Raw genomic sequence first — 21,176 nt, 5'->3', positions numbered from 1 at the left:
GGACATATCTCATCCCAATGCCCCTCGAACATTTCTTCTTCCATGATCACCTGAAATTTACTCCCCTAAATATCTCACCATCCTGAAATGGGAAGTGGCCTAGGGCAATATGCTGCTCAGTGGCTTGAATCTCCTCTTCTCATATGTATTCATTAAATCCTTATCGCCAACATGCCCTGGTTCCCAACCCTTGACATGATAACCATGCAGCAGGAAATGGCTGCCTCTCTCAGAAAAGCAAATCTGCCAAAAACAGCTCTCCCCCTGTGCAGTCCAAGGTCAACTTTTCAAACCCAGAGTTGGTTTCTGCCACATTGGAAGAATATACATCAATAACTTAAATCCCATCTGCAGACACTCCCAAGGGACCGACCCCTAAGGCCCTCCTTGCTCAACAGTGGGTGTCACCTGCTCTGCCTTTTCCCCATCTTTTGTCTATTAAACTTAAAGAGAATAGAAAAAAGGCAGAGGAAGCAAATAAAGAGAGCACATTATGTCTGACTCACTGTATCAGGCACCTCCAATTGTTGCTGGCACCCTGGCTACTGTCCCAAGTCCCAGGGAAAATATTCTAGAATCTTTTCCTTTGCAGGTAGATCCAAGAAAGTAATGAACAAATGAACAAATGAATGAATGAATACTCAGGGCCTTTGGTATAGAAATACTGCAGATGACAGATGTTCCCACACTACCACCAAGCTCACTGCAGAATCATCTTGCCAGAGGTGCTTCTTTCTTCATCTGGGAGCAGAGCCCCCACCCTGGAAAGAGTATCATATGGCTTATAAACAGTGACTTCAGAAAATATACAACAATAGCATCAAATACTGAAGGAAACAATTCTGTAGTCCAATGAGGCAAGAAAATAAAAACAACAGCTACTGACTCAACTGAATTCAACCTGTACTTTTGGTAGTCTGCTTTCCAAATTCCTTACAATTTCCAATCACCCATCCACACCAGATCAAAGAAAGACCTAGAAAATAAATATTCATAAACAAATGCTTTCTGAAAAGCGTAATATCTAAGCACTGTTCATGGAATCAAAACCAGTTAGTTTCTGATCCAAGGGTTCACCACGCTGTACCATGTGACTTTGGGTAACTTTTTAACTTCTCTGAATGCCAGTTTTATCATTCAGGAAGTGAGGTTATCATAGTACCTACTCTCACCAGATTGGTATGAAGATTAAATATGATAGTCATAGCCCCCCAAATGCTATTTCACATGACAGTCTAAAGTTTAAGGCGTACCTTGTGATTCTGAGTCAAGGTCTTGCAACTCCTCTCAAATAACTTGAGACTGGACGTGGACCCAGCTGAGATGTGACCGAGATTCAAGATCAGAACCCAGAGTTGGGGCATATGAGACCTAAAAAGTGGAATACAGCTGGCTCCAAAGCAAAGAGAATTTTGCTGATTTTTAATCTGATAGTTATGCTGTCTTTGAAAGTGAAATGAATAAAGGCCTAGACTCCAGACATCTGTCTCTGCTAAGACATTCTAAGAGCATGGTGGTGCTCCTGGAAATTTAAATGAGAGGGCATGCTCCCAGAACCATGTGCCCTACAGTTCAATCATTTTAAATTCAGAAGGTCCCAGAAAAAATGGCACACAGAGCCAAAAAGAAGTGTAGAACATAATAAATGGCTGGTATTTAATAATAAAGACAGAATGCTTAAGGCAATTACAAGAGAGATTTCCTTTAAAACCATTAATGCAATTGGAAGAGGAATATAAAATATGTCCTAACACCAGTCTCTTGTTTGTGTTTCTCTTCGGACAGATAAAGACCCTTTTTAAAACAACAATGAAAGCAAAAGTGAACAATTAGCTAACCCAGTGCTCCAAAATTGGCTGATGATTATGAAGGGAAATTGTTCCAGGTCTTTTGCTCTCTCTGTCTACTTAGGGGCCTCTCACCATCTGCCACACACACCCAGGAAGGCACAGGTGTGGCCAAAGAGAGTCTGAGTTCAACCCCTCCATGGACACATAACACCCAATCCTGTCTCCCACCAAAGTCCCAAAAAGGCTAGAAATGGCTCAGGCTCTGAGCATGCACAGCCCTCCTGCTGCTCCCAATTCTGCTAGCAGCATCGCATTTTTTTCTCTTGAGCAAATGATGCTTTTAACCTTCTTCCTAGTGGGGATCTCACTCTTGAGATGATCCTCCATTTTTTCCCATCAGTCATTCACCCCTTCTTCAGATATTTATTGAGTGCCAGCTGTGTGCCTAAGCTCTGATCACAAACTGAGAAACAGATGTGGTCCCTGCCCCACAGAACTCAAAGCCGTCAAAGGAGGCAGAGACTAAATAAGCAATTATGAATGTAATCAACTTCTTTGTATTTCAAGAGTATTGGTCAAAATAATGATCACAGTAATGATAATGGTTACCCTGAACTGGGATCATGTTCTGTACCAGACAGTGTGCTCAATACTTCATGTAAATCAATAAGCCCGTGGAAACCTGACAGCATTACAGGGAGAGTATCACCATCCTAAATATACAGAAGAAACTGAGACTCCAACAGGCTAGGAAATTTGCCGTGGGTCTCACCACCAGCAAGAATAAACAAGCCAGGATTCAAATCTGTGTCTTTCTCTCTTCAGAAGATAGCTAACATCTACCTCACCCAGAATATTAATCAGCAAATATAAGCAGACATAATGAATCCTTTTGTATCTCCTTGTAATCAAAAAGGCTTTTTGACCAGACAAAAGCTGTTTGTGGCCCACTGTTCTTCTGACCTGGGTTTCAGAAAATATTACTAATAAGCTGTAATTCCTCCTCCAGCTCTCCAATCTTGCTCCTTTTAATCAGAACAACTTCTACATTTCAGTCAATCTCATGTAGAATGAGAGGACAAAAGTCTTTAAAACCTAGAAAAAAAATTTTTTCATGGTGTTTACATGGTCTCAGCCACCTGAAAACTTTTAGGAGGAAGGATCAATTATGAATACATTCACATGCACGACATAATCACTGCTAAATAAGGCAAAAGCAAAGGTTTAATTTGGTTCTGAATTTCTTTAACCATACAGAAACTACGGTTTGGCGTCAAGGCATTTACATTCCAGAGTTAAGTTCTTAAAATCACACACCAAAGGAAAAAAAAAAAAGTGTCCTTTATATTACTCAAAAGAACCCCCTTAAATCTAAAATGATAAAATAATTTACGGAGGCGCGGGCGGTCTGTGAATGATCCAATCAAGCAATCTTTCCTTGAAATTTCTCTGTTCCAGCTTTAAAGTAGGAAGTTTATATCTATTTGTGGGGAGGAAAGAATAGAGAGATTTTCTTCTCAGAGATGTTTCCCTTAGGACAATGCTATGTCTGTAGATGTTGCTGGATTTCCTCAAAGAATACCCTCACTCTATGGAAAAATAATTGCTATCCTTTCCCTGTAAAAAATCACAACCTCACAGACTTAGGCAGTTCTAGACCAGGCAGGAAAATCAAACCAGTCTCATGCCCTCATTTACCAGAGGTAACATGAAGTCTGAAAGGAAATGTGATCTAACCAAGGTCACATAGCTGATTAGCAAAACTTCAAGGCCCCTAGCTACTAATGCAATACTCCAAGAGAAAAAAATTACTTTTTCCCCCCTCTATTAATGACTACCAGCATGAGAAAAGCTGCTTTGTTTTGAAGCCTGTTTATTTATTTTGTTGTTGTTGTATTTTGCTATGGACAAGTGAAATGTCAGATCAAGGATTTTCTATAAGGGGCTGACTTTTATGGCTTTTAAAGGTATTCTAAGGAGATTATAATGTTAGATGACAAAGATTTCACATATAACCTCAAGTCACGCCTGTTATTGCTGTCAAATACTCATTCTTAAAGGCTGATTATGTCTCTTCTGAATTCCTACTTGTGATGTAAGAGGCTACTCCTGCCACAGACATATGGTGTCTGTAGCGCTGATTATGGGAGCTAGGAAGGTGGGTGGGGACCTGCTCAAGAGAGGAAACCTGAGTTGTAAGAGCATGTTTCCCTTCTAATTTTTCTCCTTTCCAATTTTAAAGATGTTTTCTCTATAAGAACATAACTGTTTAATAAAATAACTTGATACTCATTTCACATAATATTCATTAAATATAATTAGTTATCTTCATAATTAGTATACTCATATATTTGTAACATATTAAATGGCAGAAAAATCTCATTTAGATTAAGAAAATTAGCCATTTCATGAATTTATTATAAGTAACAACAAAAGCCAACTGCTTCAATAAAAGCTGCCATTAATATATGAAAATGTCTTTGAATGTTACAGCAATAATTGAATCACTTCTGGTCACGCCATAAGTATTTATTTTAAGAAAGAATTAGCTTTTTCTAGCTGAAATAAACAGATGACAACTTCATGAATTACCAACGATGCTGGTGATTACCAGTCAGCTGCGGATTTTAGTGACTGTATCACCATTATGAATTTCAATTAATTCTAACAAATATTTGTGGACATATGACTAGATGTCAGGTGCCTGCTCTCATGGAGCTCATGTTTTGCTGGAGGAGACAGAAAATAAACAAACAAATCGTATAGGGGAGCTCAAAGAACAGAAGGAGTAAGGCAGGAACATAGCAGACACGAAGGAAAGGGAAGTAGCTGCTAATCCACCTGCAATCTTGAGAAAGTTGTGTGGCGCTCTGTAAGGTATGTGGGACATCCAGACTTTGTTCTTAGTATAAGCAAATAGTATAAGTAATAAGTAACTTGTATTTTTAAAAAGTCACAGTGGTTACTATGTAGATAATAGATCCAATTACCAAATTAGAGATGTCTCCCTTCTGTCCGTTACTAATAATACCAGTAAAGTGATGCTTAATCATTTTTACTAAATCATTATATCTTATTAAGAGATTTTTTTATTACACAGGTTCATGGGTCAGGATTTACCATTCTAGAAAACTTTTTAATGTATTTGATAGACCTTTTTCTTTTTGATAGACCTATTAAATAACCCACTATAACTTTCGTCTTAAACTTATTTCTTTATAAGATTTTGTCCAGTGCAATTTAAGGTCAGTGTTAAAATTTGTGATTCCATGAGGCAACATAACTGATTGGTCTTTGGAGCCAGACAGTCTCAGGTGTGAGTTTTGGCTGGTCCATCCACTGTGGTATAACCTTGGGCCCAACATGTGGCCTCTCAATCTTAGTTTCTCCTTATGTAAAATGGAGATAATAACAGTATCTCTCTCACATGACCGTGGGGAGAAGAATTAAATGAGATAATGCCTGGGAAGGATTTAAGCCACTGCCTATACCTAATACATTTTAAATAATGGCACCTATTACTCTTATCATTGTTCCTATATTCTATTAGTATTAATTAACCAGCAAAGAGAGCTATCCTAAAAATGTCAGTCATGAATTTTTTTTAATTTGAAGAATTAGGATTACTATACCAAATGCACATACTTGGAGTTATTTATATTATAAAGACCTACCCCACAAACTAAACTGAAAGTAGAAAACATGAGAATTAATTCATCTGTGTACATATCAGGTGCTTTATTAACAAACAGGCTTAAATGAGATTACAAAATTCCTGTTGAGGTGTCTACTTTCTACATTGCCACCAGATTCAAGCTTTACTTTAAAAATTCAATAGCAGTTGGCAAATTCCTAGACCACAAGACCCTTGATGAAATCAGCAACCTAGGGGCATTCCGGCATTCCTAAGGGCTGCCAAAGAATTTGCTGGAGAAAGACCCCAAGGTAATTTCTGGGATCTGCCAATGACCTCTGCAGTCAGCCATCTTAATGAAAGACACTAAGGTTTCTGGCAATGTACTATGGGACTCTGATATTATGGTTAACAGCACCACTAAGTGTTTATCTAATTATAACTATAGATATGCCCAGAGGGCCTCAATATCCCAAAATGTCCCCTTTCCAAACTGGCTGATATCTGAAACATCACAATCACACTGTGTATGCGGAAACAATAAAACCGTGCTTTAAAAGTATTTATTTAATTGAAATGTTTAATAAAGTCTGAATTGGTGGTGTTTTACTATGTTTAACATATATTTAAAACAAATATGTTTTAAACAAATATTTATTTTAAATAAACATTCCCAGTTTTCAGAAAGCCCAATTGAGAAAACCCAAGATAAAAAGGAATCACAAAAGAACCAATGACTTGATAGGAAAAGAAAGGGCCTTCTAAAGCAACATTTCAGACTTCTCTAAACACTGTTACCTACAAATTAAGGTATACATGGTCATGATAGAAAAAAGAATGTTATAACAAGAAAGACTAAGACAAAGGGGAAACACATAGGGGTTTTATTAGATTATTCATTATTGATAAAATTAAAGATAAAAGACCTAGGTTTCTAAACACATAAGTAGCAAAGAAAAAAGAGAGTCACTAATGTGAAAACGTTCCACAGACAAATAAATGATAACTTTGGGAGGAGCAAATAATGTCATTTTTCCCCTCTGAACTATTAAGTAAGGTGACTGTTCAAACAAAACCAAATCAATTACCATTGCTATAAAGTTGCACTTTCTGTCTTTAAATTTGTTAATATTAATATTTTTATCTGGATTTAGAACAGGGGATGGTAGCAATGTAATTAAGCTATAGAAATTATAAACTTTTGAGAAACAATGTTTGCGGTCCAAGATTCTATAACAGAAATGCATTTTTCTCTTTCTTTCAACTAGAAGATGGCCTTGTGGTATTTTTGGAACAAAGAAGTCTATGTTGTACTCACTACTTACATTGTTAGAGTGCAGAAGATTAAACCACTGGAGTCTTCCCTATTATGTATAGTTGATCACTCTCTTCATCTCTTTAATAACTGTTTCCTAAATCCAAGTTAATTGGATTCAATAAATTTGGTATTTTTAGGACATCTGCTACATGAATGGAACTATACTAAGTTACAATGAGGAAATTTATAAAAATAATTTGAAGACATAACACAATGCCTAACCTACAACAAAAATTACTAGACATGTGAAGAAGCAAAAAAACATGTGGCTTCAAAAGAAAACAGCACTCAATAGAAACAGAAATGACCTAGATGCTGGAATTAGCAGAGAAGGAATTTAAAACATCTATTGTAGATATGTCTGAGGACTTAAAAGAAATCATGAACATAATTGGTGCATAGATGGGAAATTTCAGCAGGAAATAAAATCAATTTTAAAAGATTTGATAAACAACAACGTCCTACTGTATAGCACCGGGAACTATATTCATTGTCTTGTAATAACCTATAATGGAAAAGAATATGAAAAAGAATATATATATATATCTGAATTACTTCGCTGTACACTAGAAACTAATACAACATCGTAAATCAACTACACTTCAACTAAAAATAAGATTTATTGAAAATTCTAGAACTAAGAGTACAATACATGAAATAAAATATTCCCTGGATGAGTTTAACAGTAGATTGGAGACCACAGAAAAAAAAGGGCTAGTAAACTTGGAGACCAATTAATAGAAAATAGACTGGAAACAAACTAAACAAAGAACCACACTGATCTGTGGGATGATATTAAGCAATCAAACACATACGTGACTTAAGTTCCAGAAGAAAATGTAACAAGAATGGGGCAGGTAAAATTTTGAAGAAATAATTGTTAAAATTTTTCCAAATATGGTGAGAATATACAAGAATCTCAGCAAGCTCCAAGGAGAATTAATATAAAGAAAATCACATCTAGTAACACCCTTAACCTATCACACTGTATAGTATACTGAAAATCAAAGATAAGGAGAAACATATCTTGAAAGTACGAGAGAAAAATGACTCAGTGTATCCAGAGGAACAAAGATAAAAATGATGGAGGACATTTCATCAGAAACATTAAAGATCAGAAGAGAATGGGATGATATCTTCAAAGTGGTAAAAGAGAAATATAAACTTTCAAGTAAAAATTCTGTATCCAGCAAAATTATCCTTCAAAAATGAGGGCAAAATACAGATATTTTTAGCTAACCAAAAGCTGAGGGAAGTTGTTGCTACCAGACCTTCAATGCAAAAAGGAAAAAAAAAAGCTAAAAGACGTTCTTCAGGCTGAAGAGATATGATAACAGAAGGAAACTCAATGAAATGAAGAGTGCCAGAAACAGTAAATGTGTAGGTAAATATCAATACATACTACCTTATTTCTTATTTAATTTTTTAGAAGACAGCTGTTTAAAGCAAAACTAAAACAAAATAACATCTTACAGTGTTTATAACACATATAATAGTAAAATATATGACTACACGAAGGAAAGTGGTAGGTAGAATACACTATTCTTGTTTCAGATGGAGTGGTACTTCGCACAGTAAATTAACTCAAGATACACTGTGCACTTAAGTTAAAGATGCCTATTGTAATCCTTAAAGTAACAACTAACGAAACATATCTTAAAAAGGGAGATTAGAACTTTCCTGGAGGATGAGGGTCACATCTCAGTTTATGGAAGTCCCACAACCTAGAACAGGGCCTATCAGGTGCTGAGTTCTGAATAAATTTAAATTAAGCCACAAATGAACACACATGAATAAAACTAAAAGGATACGAAATGATAAGTATCATTAAAGAGGCAACAATAAAGTATCACTAGGTGAGAAAGACTATTATATGGAAAGTAGACAAAATAATTTTAATTTTGCATTTATGGAAAATACAGGTATTATGGGTTCTCTGTTGTTACACACACACACAGATGCACCGGAAATGCACACACTATTGTTTTTGTTCCCCTGGCTAGAACTTATAACTTTGCGGGGAGATTTCTTCTAGCCCTGGAGGAGGTAAATCTACTCACCACTCAGTCAAGACTCATTCTTCAGGGATTTGCACCAAGGTCCCTTGAACTCCCAGACCAGGCAAGGTCTCCTGTCCTGCGCTGTAATTATGCCCTGTGCTTATGTTTCTTTTCTTCCTTCCTCCCTCCCTCCCTCTCTCCCTTCCTTTTTATGGCTGCATTGGGTCTTAGTTGCGGCGTGTGGAATTCTCTCTAGTTGTGGCACGTGGGCTTTCTCTTCTTTAGTTGTGGTGCGCAGGCTCCAGAGCACGTGAGCTCTGTAGTTTGCAGCACGCAGGCTCTCTAGTTGAGGTGCACTAGCTTAATAGTTGTGGCGTACGGGCTTAGTTGCCCCACAGCATGTCGGATCTTAGTTCCCCAATCAGGGATCGAACCTGTGTCCCCTGCATTGGAAGGCAGATCCTTTAACACTGGACCACAAGGGAAGTCCCTGCTTATGTTTCATGTCACTCATCATGATCAAAATTTTAAAATTATTTCTGTCATCATGTCTTTAAAATCTGTCACTTGCATTACAGCGTGAGCTCCATGAGAACAAAGACAGCATCTGTCTAGCTCTTGGCCATATCCAAAACCCAGTGCCTGACCCACAGGACATCACTGATAACTATTTGTTGAATGAATCTTGGCACATTAGAGATGAATGAGATCTTAGAAATCATCTAGATATTACAATCTGTCTTTTTATGGATGAGCAATCAGTTCCTTGAGCAAGTAAATGGTCCAGTTGGGACCAGAACTACCAGAACCTCCATTTTCAGACCTCTAGACCAAAGCTCTCTCTGTAAAAGTTATAACGTTCTAGCCAAATGCACGAAAATGACAGTGTGTGTGCGTGTAACAACGAAGAAATTACTTTGACTTTTAAATGCTCACACTTAAAGATTCCTCAGAAACTATTTACATATCAGTCTTGTGAATAAATGACATATGGCAAGTCCTAACTAAGAAACATCTAATGTAAGATCTTAAAATGCAGAAGACTGTGAACCCTGGCCAAGCTGATAAAAAGAAAAAGGAGGAGAAAAGAAAAAAAAGCATCCCCTGATAAATTACATCAGAAAAGAGGGGCTTATTTTAATACAAAAAGTGTGAAAATTTCCTTCTCTTTTCATTTCTTTCTCCTATAGATGTGAACCCTACCTTTCTTGTTTAGTGCACAAAAGTCAATGAGCTATCTCTATAAAAAAATCTATTTCCAGTTCTGGGGTCTGGGTCTTCCGTGTTCCACCTCCTCCCTCAGCAAGGAGTTCAACACCTCACTCAGTCCAAGGGAGCAAGGATGGATTGGGGCTTAACAGAAATACATGAGAAACGCTGTGAGGGCAGTCATCTCCTCCACCCAGCAAGTACTTCTACTAAACCTGACCTTTGCTCTCCTTCACAACATACAGTTTTTCCCCAGGGCAAAGCCTCACTAGCCAGCAAGGAGACGCTGTCAGGAAAAGGACAGCTCTACTCCACTGTTTGCTAGATACCCTTCCTAAGCCTTCTGAGAAAGGCTTCCTTCTCCCAGTGGCTATCTCCTCCCTGGGTTCTCCTTCAACACAGCCTCCCAATGCAACAGGCTGTGGCAACGAGGTGGAGGAAGATGCTCTAGCAAGTATCACAAGCTGTCCCACCCCAAGATTTCCCATCAGTGGTCTCTACATCACTTCCAATCCAAACCCCTCACCCCAACTCTGAAATCAGGACACTGTGTGTGCAAGATAGGTGACAGCAGCTCGGCAGTGACCAGGAGGGGATGTTCAGGACACTGCATCCCCCCCGTTCCCTTCCACTCACACTTTGTTATCCCTCTGAATGTCATCAGGCCTTTTCCACCTACTACTTACAAAGCAACAAAGAAAAATTATTATAGAAAACTTTGTAATCAAAAAGGTTTCCGTAGGATACACAATGCAAAACCACAATTCTCGTTTTTTTCCCAGTGTGCACCAGCTCTGTGCAATTGGCACTTATTTAAGACAGCTTTCAAAGAAAATATGTTTGCAGTTCAAAGATAAGCAGGTCTTTAGTAAACTGTCAAAAGGACTTTTTTCTTCTTCACTGCCAGTAGAAAAACCCCAAAAGAAACAATAAGTAAGAGGAGAAGGCTTCTCTCTGAATTATACTACATGCACAGACCTAGTTTTCTGGAAATTCATCAATAGCTAGGATAATCAGGGCTAGGGGCTGCCCCCACCACCCCACCCTTGCCCCATCAACATAACGAGAATGAAATGCTAAAATGATCATATGTGATAATTAAGACAGTTTTTAAACTCTTTTCTTATAATTATCAATCTCATATGTGCTCTACATTAAAAACCTATGTTAATTCAAAGCATGCAGTTAAAAAAAGGGAAGATGCCATTTTAACAAGGCCTGTGTTTGCATCAATTCTAACTGAAAAGTGCCCTAATGGAAATATCAGGGAACAAAGAACAAAACCAAGAGGCCAGTCTGGAACCCACAGGACACCATACAGGGGGACAAGCCCAAGGGCTAAACCAACACCAGTGTCCACAAGAAAGTTTTCCAGCCAATGAACCCACGCAGCTCTGGTTTGTGTGCAGGACACTGCACTGTGGGTTGTTCACATATGCTACCTACCCTTCAAAGGCTATATTTTGCCTCTTGCCCCAACATAGTTTTTGTTAAGAACTAACAACCTAGTGCCATATTTTAGGACCTACAGAAGGGACTACCAATGTCAAGGCTATAAGCTCATAAAGAAAAGGCTAAACCTCTGGAGAAACTGTAAGAGGAAATTTAAATGATAAATAAAATCCTGACAATAAGGAGGCATGACTTTCTTTTGGTAATTTTTGATGATTCTACCAATGAAAAACAAATTCTTCACTTTTAAAGCACATGATGATGCAAAGACACGAAGACTCCAATCTAAAGTGAAAGAAGAGGCAGATCCAGCATTTCCTGTTTATTTTGAAAATGGGATGGTGGCGTGGGGGCTAAGACTATGTAACTTGAAGCTGTACAGTTTAGGAAATGTCACAGAAACATTTTTTTTTTTCTGTAGGAAAACAGTCTCCTAGCTCCCTCTGCTCTTCCCAAGCTAATAGCATGGAAACCTCCTCAACATTACTTCATGGTAAGCAGATGGTACTCTGAAATTTTTTTGATAAAAACAATCCACTGGCAGGTGTTGTAGAGAGGTCAGTGGAACCCAGATTAACAATTGATCAGTTCTAATGGACCGTCATAGCAATAAACTCAGAGCCTGTACACAGACCTGCTACCCCAGGAAGAGCAACCGGGCTGACACCCAAGCTGTTGACAGACTTGCGCATAACAGCACCAATGTTTCACAGCTTCAAAACCTTCATCTAAGCAGACATACATTATTTGATGCATATCCATTTTCTCCAAATCATCTCTTTTCCAGGTTTCCACAAAAGTGCACATGGTTTACTCTGACCCAGAGAACATTCTGTCATGGTCCAGAGAGTGAATGACACTCTGTAATATTGACAGATTATTTCAACATCTACTCTGTGCTCAGACCACAGCTGTAGCCTCTGATATTCGTCTTGTACTTATATAGAACAGATGACAATGGGGGAGGAAAAACTGGGCCCATCTTCTTTGTTCCCAAGAAAACAAAAACTGTAAGACTCCAGAGACCCATTCTCTCAGTCTCTTTTTTGAGAGGGATACTCATGCTGCATTCGTGTGTCCACCACCACATTTGACAAGGGAATCAGTGTGCTACACCAGAATTTTACTGTAAAGGATCAATCATAGGAAGGAAGTCAGAGCACTCTTAGAAAATAACAATTGATTCAGATGGACCAAAAAAAAAAAAGCGATCTAAAGTTAGTTAAGCTAAACCACAGAACACTTTTTCTCTCCTGAAGGATAAATAATCCTGCAAGTCAATTAATCATTCCCTCCCTCACCCAGTTACTTTTTGTAGACAACTGATCTCAAAATAAAATTGACTATATGAGCCATAAACACCAGATTTTCCAAAAGAGTCCTTTGGAAATCTTTGGTGTATTTTTCCTGGTCATCACATCTGAAGGCACTTTGTGTCATTATTGATGATATTACCTTTGATTACCTGTTTAAGATGGTTTATCCATAATAAAGCTGCTATAATTCCCTTTGTAATTAATAAGCAATTTGTGGGCAGATACTTTGAGACTGTCAATGTCCTGTTCTTCATCAAACTTTCACCTGCTAGTTTTAGCATCTACTGAAGATTCTTGCCTGAATCAATTATTACCATAATTTTATAACTCCATCATTTCTTCTACATTTAGTAGTTGGCATTCTACTGTAAGAATGTTTCCTTCTCTTTTATTTATCTATTTATCTATTTATTTATTATCAGATTGGACTCACAGATTCTTATCAAGTTTAAGTTGATTTGAGTTGAATTTCTGTCATTTACAACCAGAATATTCCTGAAAAGCCTTCTGGAACTCCCAAGGAGACATAGTTTCCCTTGGCAATGCATTCAAGAGATCCTTACAATCTTCAGACCTAAAAGGTGCTTCCTGGTGCTTTCATCAAATCCCTTCTGGCCCACTCTAAGAAGTCCAAACCCTCTGAAGGGGAGGTACACTTAAGACAAATGTGACCAACAAATGGACCCTGGTGTGGCTATAGGAAGGCAAGGTGCTTCTTGCTATTTTCAGCTGACTCCTCTGCTCTTTCTCTATAGCTCTGCTCTAAGAGCGGGGCTGGCTTCCCCACTCCTCTCCAGGTGTTACCAACAGTCCCGAGGGCTTCTCCGCCTACCCCTGGAGCCTCTCATGCTTGGCTACACTCTTGGTTCTATTTGCTTCGCACGTTGGGTGTTATGACTGAAAATGACCCCCAATGGTGGGCTTGATATTTTCTGTTTCCCCTCCGGACCCATTTTTCACCCTTTTCCTCCCAAAGCCTCAGAAAGTCTGAACCAAATCAACTACACCAACAGTTGGGTTCAGCCAATGGTGGGTACCAGCAAGAGATCAGAAGGCTAGACACAGTTATCAGTGTATCTTTTTCCCCAGATTCTACACTTATTAGCTCACCATCTCTCTATCAATTACCCTTGCCATATAGCTACTCTCCCTGGGTTCTAGAAACCACCCCCTCCCCTTGCTCCTTCAGGCCAGGAGTGTGGCTTGCCCGGGGGTACAACACCATTGCTTGTTGGTTTCTCTTACCATACATCTGTAAATATTTTCTTTATTAAACTTTCCTCCATTACCCCATTTGAGTGTTCATTCTTTTACAAGAGGTACAACCATGGGACAGAGACACAGCCAAAGGCTATCTTTGGTATCACCATCTTTTTCTGTGCTTGAAGATTTATCTTTTCCATACAAATGAAAACACAGCAAAATAAACACTACTTCCTAATTGTGACCACATGGCACTAAAAGAGATCTGTTCTAGCAAGGCACAGACTTAAGGAATTAAGATTCACCCGTTTTGCTAGCAGTGAGGAAAAGTCACAAACCCAAAATAACAATACAGATGAAATTTCCTTCTGGAGGGACCCAAAGGAACCTCCAAGTATTATTCAATTCACTTCTTGCCTCTAACTATGTTTTATATATACATGACAGCATCAAAGTCCTTCTCAACCAGACACAGGTGTGCCATGATTAGATATGAGATCCACAACAAAAGTTTATTAAGCAGATGTTCAAATACCAGGTCTGTGAATGATTTAATTTTTAAATATAATTAACAGTCAATTCAAGGTTAGATCCATACATAACAACATTGCTTTCAGTCACTTAAAATGTAGCCATGGAAGAGGGATTTGGATATATTCTGCCATCTATCTTATCAATTTACCATTAAAAGCTCTGGTGAAAAAAAAAAAAAAAAAAAAAGCTCTGGTGATTATTGTCAGTTGACTGATTAACTCCCCCAGAATTAGAGAGGAAACCTGATTACATGCATGTAAGTGTGTGTTATCACCTATTGTAACTTGCATAGTGGAAAATGGTTGAGGATCACTGTCCTGTCTTGTCAAAAAACAGGCACATTTATTTCAACCCTGTACCATTCTCTCAAGAGCTTTCTCTCCAAACCTCTGAACCCTGGTGTTCCCAGTATACCTAGTGTTGCTCCTTTGGCAGCAAACACACAAAACAATTGAACTCAAACTATAATCAATTACCTGCAAGTCTGCATCAAATTCATGTTTCAGGTGTGCTTCCTCTGCAGCCTCCACCAGACGCTGGCAAGATAGAAAGCAACACAAAGGATCAGAACTGTAGCCTCGACCCCATTTCAACAACATGAAAAGACCAAAGTTTCTCCATTGCCCAAAAATGACAGATCATATCATGGCATGTGAACTGTGACCTGCTGCCTTTGCTTCCATGAAACTGAAAATAACATCAATGTCAAAATCTAGTTTTTGCTTTCATCATCCAATCATGTTCTGCATCCACTTTCGTAAAAATTCAAAGACACTGGCCCTTGAGGCCAGATATGGACTCCAAAACCTACCTAGAAAAGTGCATTCCTTAAGCATAGAAGGCCCTTAGTCAAGATTTATTGAATTGAATCGAGTCTAACTCTAAGTGGGCTTTCTTCCCCAATGGTTTACAAGTAGTATTTAATTCCCTCAATTTAAGGTCAATTCTTTCTGCATCCAGCTCTGGTACATAATTATCAAATGACAGCTATTTGAATTTAATGGTACGTCAATGCCACTTTGACAATCTGCATCCCAATAAGAAAATCACTAAAATGAAATCAATATGCAACACCTGTAAGTACACAACTCTTGTTATTCTTCTTAGCTAAGTAAATTCAACCAATTCATATTATTATGAAAATAATTTCATAAAATTCCATTTAACATCAATGAGGCAATTATCAAATCATTTATTCTTTAATTTGAACTTCCCAACAATAAGTTATTTCCCACCATGAAAATGTATGCTACAGGATATTGCAGAAAACTTGTTTAGTGAAATAATATTTTACTGAAATTTTATTGAACTAAAAGCAAAACCTTAGATTCAAGTAAAGAATTCAACCATTTCTATTTTTTCCACAGTTATTCTTGTAGCCTATGCTGTCTTTAGCTTGCTTTTTCTTGACATATTATAGAACTGAGTTTAACAGACCCTGTTTCAAAAATGATGACATTAGTATTAATTTCTAAATGATCACAAATCAACAAATGTTCCATGAATAATTATAATATTAAACTGGACATGGAAATAAAGAGAATGAAATTTATTTGGGTAAGTTAGGCAGCAGTACGAGCACTAAAGCCCTCTCTCTCCACCAGCATTGCCCCTAGACTGGAATCTGGGAGAGGCGGCCGATCTGGTTTCCCACATTCTCTTCAGATAGTCAGGAAGCAGCTTTGCCTTCTCTGGTCAATCAAAGAACAGACTCCAGGAGAACATTACAGGGCCAGAGCCAGAAGATCCAGTTCTAATTCTAGTGAAGATGCAACTCCCTACCATTGCAAAATTTGGGCAGGCCCTTCCCCTCTCTGATTCTCAGTTTCCTCATCCCAAACACATGAAAAGGCGATCCAAGATCAGTGGTTCTCAAAGTGCAGTCCCCCACCAACAGCATCAGTTTCACCTGAGAACCTGTTAGAAACTCACATTTTCAAGCCCCATCCCAGTCCTACAGAATCAGAAGCTCTGGGGCTGAGCCAAGCAACCTGTTTTAACAAGCTCTCTGGGTGATTCAGAAGCTGCTGAAGTTTGAGAGCCACTGACTACAAATAGCACTCACCCCAGACCCCCTTGATTTATGAGCACCACCAACCTTCCAAGGTTTCCTAAATCTCATTTATCTCTTTAAAATCTGTATATATATATATATATATGTATTTCCACTATAAGACATAAAATACTTTATAGAAGGGAGGCGTAAAACAAAGGACAGGAAACAGAGAAAAAGCAAAAGGAGAGACACTATCTGTGTAGACTGGACACACTGGCCCCAAACTTTCAATGGGTGTGGTCTTCTTGGAACCATCCTAGTCAATGAAGCTTGTTAGTGTCCTGTGATTACTTGACACAATTTGCATATGTATCAATGTGGACCCTGAAAAATAAATGACTGACAGTGATTTAAGAAATCTATGTGAGAGCTTATTTTCTTAATCATTGTAACAGATTTAGAATGTATATGCATGTATCATGCATATACATTCTAAATTACATTTACATATTGAGCTTTACAGAGTGTGTGCAACCAATATTATGCATCTCTGAACACTTACATATCACAAAAACCCATTCATTCTGACTGTAATTACTTAAACTCATAGAAGTTGTTTTCTCATGGTGTCTAAGCACTCTGAGAACCCAGAGAAGAAATGTCGATGAAATGGACAAATGACTGAAAGATAAGAACAAAATAAAACTTCTCAGTTGTCAAGACAGATAATATTGAAAAAAGTGAAAAATTGGAAATGCAAAAAAAAGAAAAAGAAAGCTGTATAGGACCAACAAATAAGAGAACAAGACAGAAATAATAAGCAAGTTGAAGTTATCATGAAAGAACATAGCATGAAATTCATTTCATATATAACATTTTATTTACATTTATATGTATGTATATGTATATCACACATACATGCCAATAACAAATTTATGTGTAATATAACATGAAATGTATTTCAACTACAAATATTGCAATACAAGCCATGGGGCACAAGAAGATAACACATTGGAAACAATTCTGTAATATTGTACAAACCAATGACATCAGCCAGAACACTGTTCTTTGTGTGGAGCTGTAAGCCCATGAGAATTTTAATCCTGCAGGCCAGTTTTTACGTTCATTTTCTAGTTAAATTTGCTACGTGCCTTTTTTTAACTTAATTTATCTTACATATTTGTTTCCATAAAGATATTTTCCCATCATGCTCACTACAGAGGTTTAGGAGATATGATTCATAAAAAGATAGTCAACTGGCAGCCACATATAATACTGCCTCATGTGAAGCACAGAAGTACTTTGGAACAGGACTCTTTGAAAGGACATACCCTTCTTGCCATGGGGTTATCCCAATCTGCTCTCTTGATGCCAGCAGGAGACAGGCCTACATTTTATGGGAGAATTCAAGGGTTCCCCTACACACACACCAAGAACAGGCTCAGCTGCTATGCACAATTATGACAAACAGAACATCAAGAACTAGGTACCTTTTGGAAAGAACAAAGCATAGTCGATCTTCTTGAAACACTCTTATAAAGATAAATGAATTAAAAGAAATGTTATTTAATAAGGAAATCATGTGCCATAAATTTACCTAAAACAGAGTAGTCCTGGGGACAGAGTTCCTATTGTTAATAAAATAAAAATAAATTCAATCATCATTAACAAAATCAAAACCACTCAACTTCCAGCTCTGATGCTTGCCAGTAGAAAATAACAGCCCAGAATGTCTCTTTCTGAGCAAATATCCTTATCATCTAAGTCAAATTAAGTATGTTTTTAAAATAAGCTTGATCATTATTTGCAGGCATGAAAAATCAATTTAAATGTGCTAATATTTTAGTTATTATATAAGGAACTGCCACTGAGCCTGAGGAGAACTGTTACTCTATTATATCCATTAGAGAGGCAGTGTTCTTTTAATAATAGTAAGTTAATTTTCTCTTGTATGAATTCCCCTTTTGGATCTGCAGATTGGATTACAGAACTGTGTATGTGGCTTTTAATTAAGACTGAACACTGGAAGTAAAAACGGCTTTGAAGACTAATATTCAAAACTGAGCTTTGGGGTCAGGGAAAGCAGCAGTTTTGTCCACAGATATTCCTTCCCCCTTAATGACCAAACATTTCCTCACTCAGTAAAAATGATAACAATATAGCGGAATATACATCCTGGCCTTGGAACAAAGCACCTACAAGCTAAAAAGTTGTAATGCATCAATTGATACACATTACATTGACTTTTAAGATTTCTAAATAACTCTTCCTTTTTAGTGGAATAAATACAAACAAAAGCTATCTTTATATATAAGAAATGCTAGAAGCCATGGACCATAGATAGTATTTTATAGCTGTGGGTAATAGTGGGGATATTAAAACATTTCATTTAAAATCACATCTTAGGGCTTCCCTGGTGGCACAGTGGTTGAGAGTCCGCCTGCCGATGCAGGGGACATGGGTTCGTGCCCCGGTCCAGGAAGGTCCCACATGCCGCAGAGCGGCTAGGCCCATAAGCCATGGCCGCTGAGCCTGCACGTCTGCAGCCTGTGCTCCGCAACGGGAGAGGCCACAACAGTGAGAGGCCCGCGTACCACCAAAAAAATAAATAAATAAAAAATCACATCTTATTTCTTGTTACAATGACCCCACGTACATCCATGCAACAATACAGAAGGCACAGTCTCCCATCTCCTCCCCTGAAACACTTAAATCTCTGTCATGCTCCAGAAGGGGGAAAATAGGACACCAAGTCAAAGTAAAAATTGGACCAGAATAAGAAAATGATTTTTTGTTCTACATGTATTTCATTTTTTGGTTCCTGATCATTTTGGCTTAACAGGAGAAAAGAGAGAAAGAAATGTGCGATGAAAAGTGGGAAGCGTAATGGAAAATATGGTTCCACAACCAGAGTAACTTATTACTGGACTCCTACTGATTCTATCAGATGAACAAATTGTGTACAAGTGAAAAAAATTTTAATAAAAATCCCTAAAATTGGAGCAGGGGCAACTATGGCCAAAAATCCTTAAAACAGAAATATAGAGGCTTCCATGGTGGCACAGTGGTTAAGAATCCACCTGCCAATGCAAGGGACACGGGTTCGAGCCCTGGCCCAGGAAGATCCCACATGCCGCGGAGCAACTAAGCCCGTGTGCCACAACTACTGAGCCTGAGCTCCAGAGCCCGCAAGCCACAACTACTGAGCCCACATGCCACAACTACTGAAGTCTGCACGCTTAGAGCCCAGGCTCTGCAACAAGAGAAGCCACGACAATGAGAAGCCCACACACCGCAACGAAGAGAAGCCCTGGCTCACCGCAACTAGAGAAAGCCCACGCACAGCAACGGAGACCCAACACAGCCAAAATTAAAAAATAAAATAAAATAAATTAAAAATTAAAAAATTATATATATATAAACCATATGAAAAGCAAAGAAAAAAAGTTATTTTTATTTCTCATGTTAAAGCTAAAAAGCTTTTGCTTGTAAATTCTGTGATCATGGGATGCTGGAATTTAACAAAGATTTCAAAGCACTTAATATGTTCAGTGATTTTCATTTTATGTTTTGCAGGAACACATTTAATACTCATACCAGGCTTTTATTGCCATTTTTCACTCAAAGGAGTACTCTTTCTCAAATAATGCTTAAATTCAACTGAAGGGATTCTAAGGAAAATGTGTAATCATTAACATGGATTTGGGCTGCATCAATGATTAAATTACAGCTAGTTATCAAATTGTCATTAATACCAGAATGAGAGATCACGTGAGTCTTCCTTCAAATCCGTAAGAGCTAGAAAAGCAACCAAATGGAGTGATCAAGTAGAAGTAATAATTACTGTCACAAACACACCCAGTGTGGCATGGTTCATCTTTTCCTTACACAAGGGTTAGTGGCTTTTGTTGTAACTACTAGAGTTTGATGGAGTAAGAGTTATACCTTTTGCCAATCAGTGTGTATATTGGATGAATACTATCCTAGCACCATGTTACAGGGCAGGACTTGAACCTGACATGCTGATCATCTGAAGAGGTAAGGACAGAGGAAACCCAGGTCCTCTCTACAGTCACAGATTTCAAACTCAACTGATCCTAGAAGTAAAAATGAAAAATCTCTTTTCTCATTAAATGCCATTACTGCATCAAAAGATGTGTACAGAAATATGGACAAAATGAGATTTGTCCCAGGACTAATTTCAAACACTCCTTTCTTGTATGAACAGTCAGAAACCAACAATTTAAGAATCATTACACTGGGGGGAAAATGTAAGATATTTAAATTTACATTTTCATTCCATCTGGCATTTTAATCCCTTCCCTTCTGTAATCCGGATAGAGTTTTTATCACTCCGTAACAGTGTAGATTAATCTTTGATGCTTTTGTAGCTAGAGTAAGTGAAGGACTTGTATCACCAATGAGCCACCGCACATCATGAGGTGGTCTACAGAAGGATGGAGGACATGCACAGGAAAATAGCTGTTTCAATATAAAGGGCTAAGTGATAAATTATGGTAATAATAGGCCACGAAGCATCCCAGAAAAAGGCACATTTAAGCTGAGCACTAAAGGAAAACAGGACATTGCTAAAACAGTGTTCCAGTCCAAGAAAACATTGTAAACAAATTTTTGGAGGCAAGAAAACTTCCAGGACTTTGTTCTAGAAACAGCTGTATCTCAGAGACCTACACAGAGACCACATCAATGGCTGGATGACCATC

General features: G+C 38.0%; 1 protein-coding gene across 2 annotated transcripts in view; it reads right to left on the bottom strand.

Moving 5' to 3' along the window:
• CACNA2D3 (calcium voltage-gated channel auxiliary subunit alpha2delta 3) overlaps positions 1-21,176 on the bottom strand; it is a 788,131-nt gene that overhangs the window by 548,130 nt on the left and 218,825 nt on the right. For both annotated transcript variants that reach the window (XM_073811245.1, XM_073811246.1), the window contains exon 4: positions 14,933-14,992. In XM_073811245.1, coding sequence (XP_073667346.1) covers positions 14,933-14,992 — 60 coding nt within the window. The remainder of the gene's footprint in view (positions 1-14,932; positions 14,993-21,176) is intronic.

This window comes from Tursiops truncatus, chromosome 10, assembly GCF_011762595.2.
Source record: "Tursiops truncatus isolate mTurTru1 chromosome 10, mTurTru1.mat.Y, whole genome shotgun sequence".
In the NCBI taxonomy this organism is placed as follows: domain Eukaryota; kingdom Metazoa; phylum Chordata; class Mammalia; order Artiodactyla; family Delphinidae; genus Tursiops; species Tursiops truncatus.
This window is presented reverse-complemented; position numbering and strand designations above follow the sequence as displayed.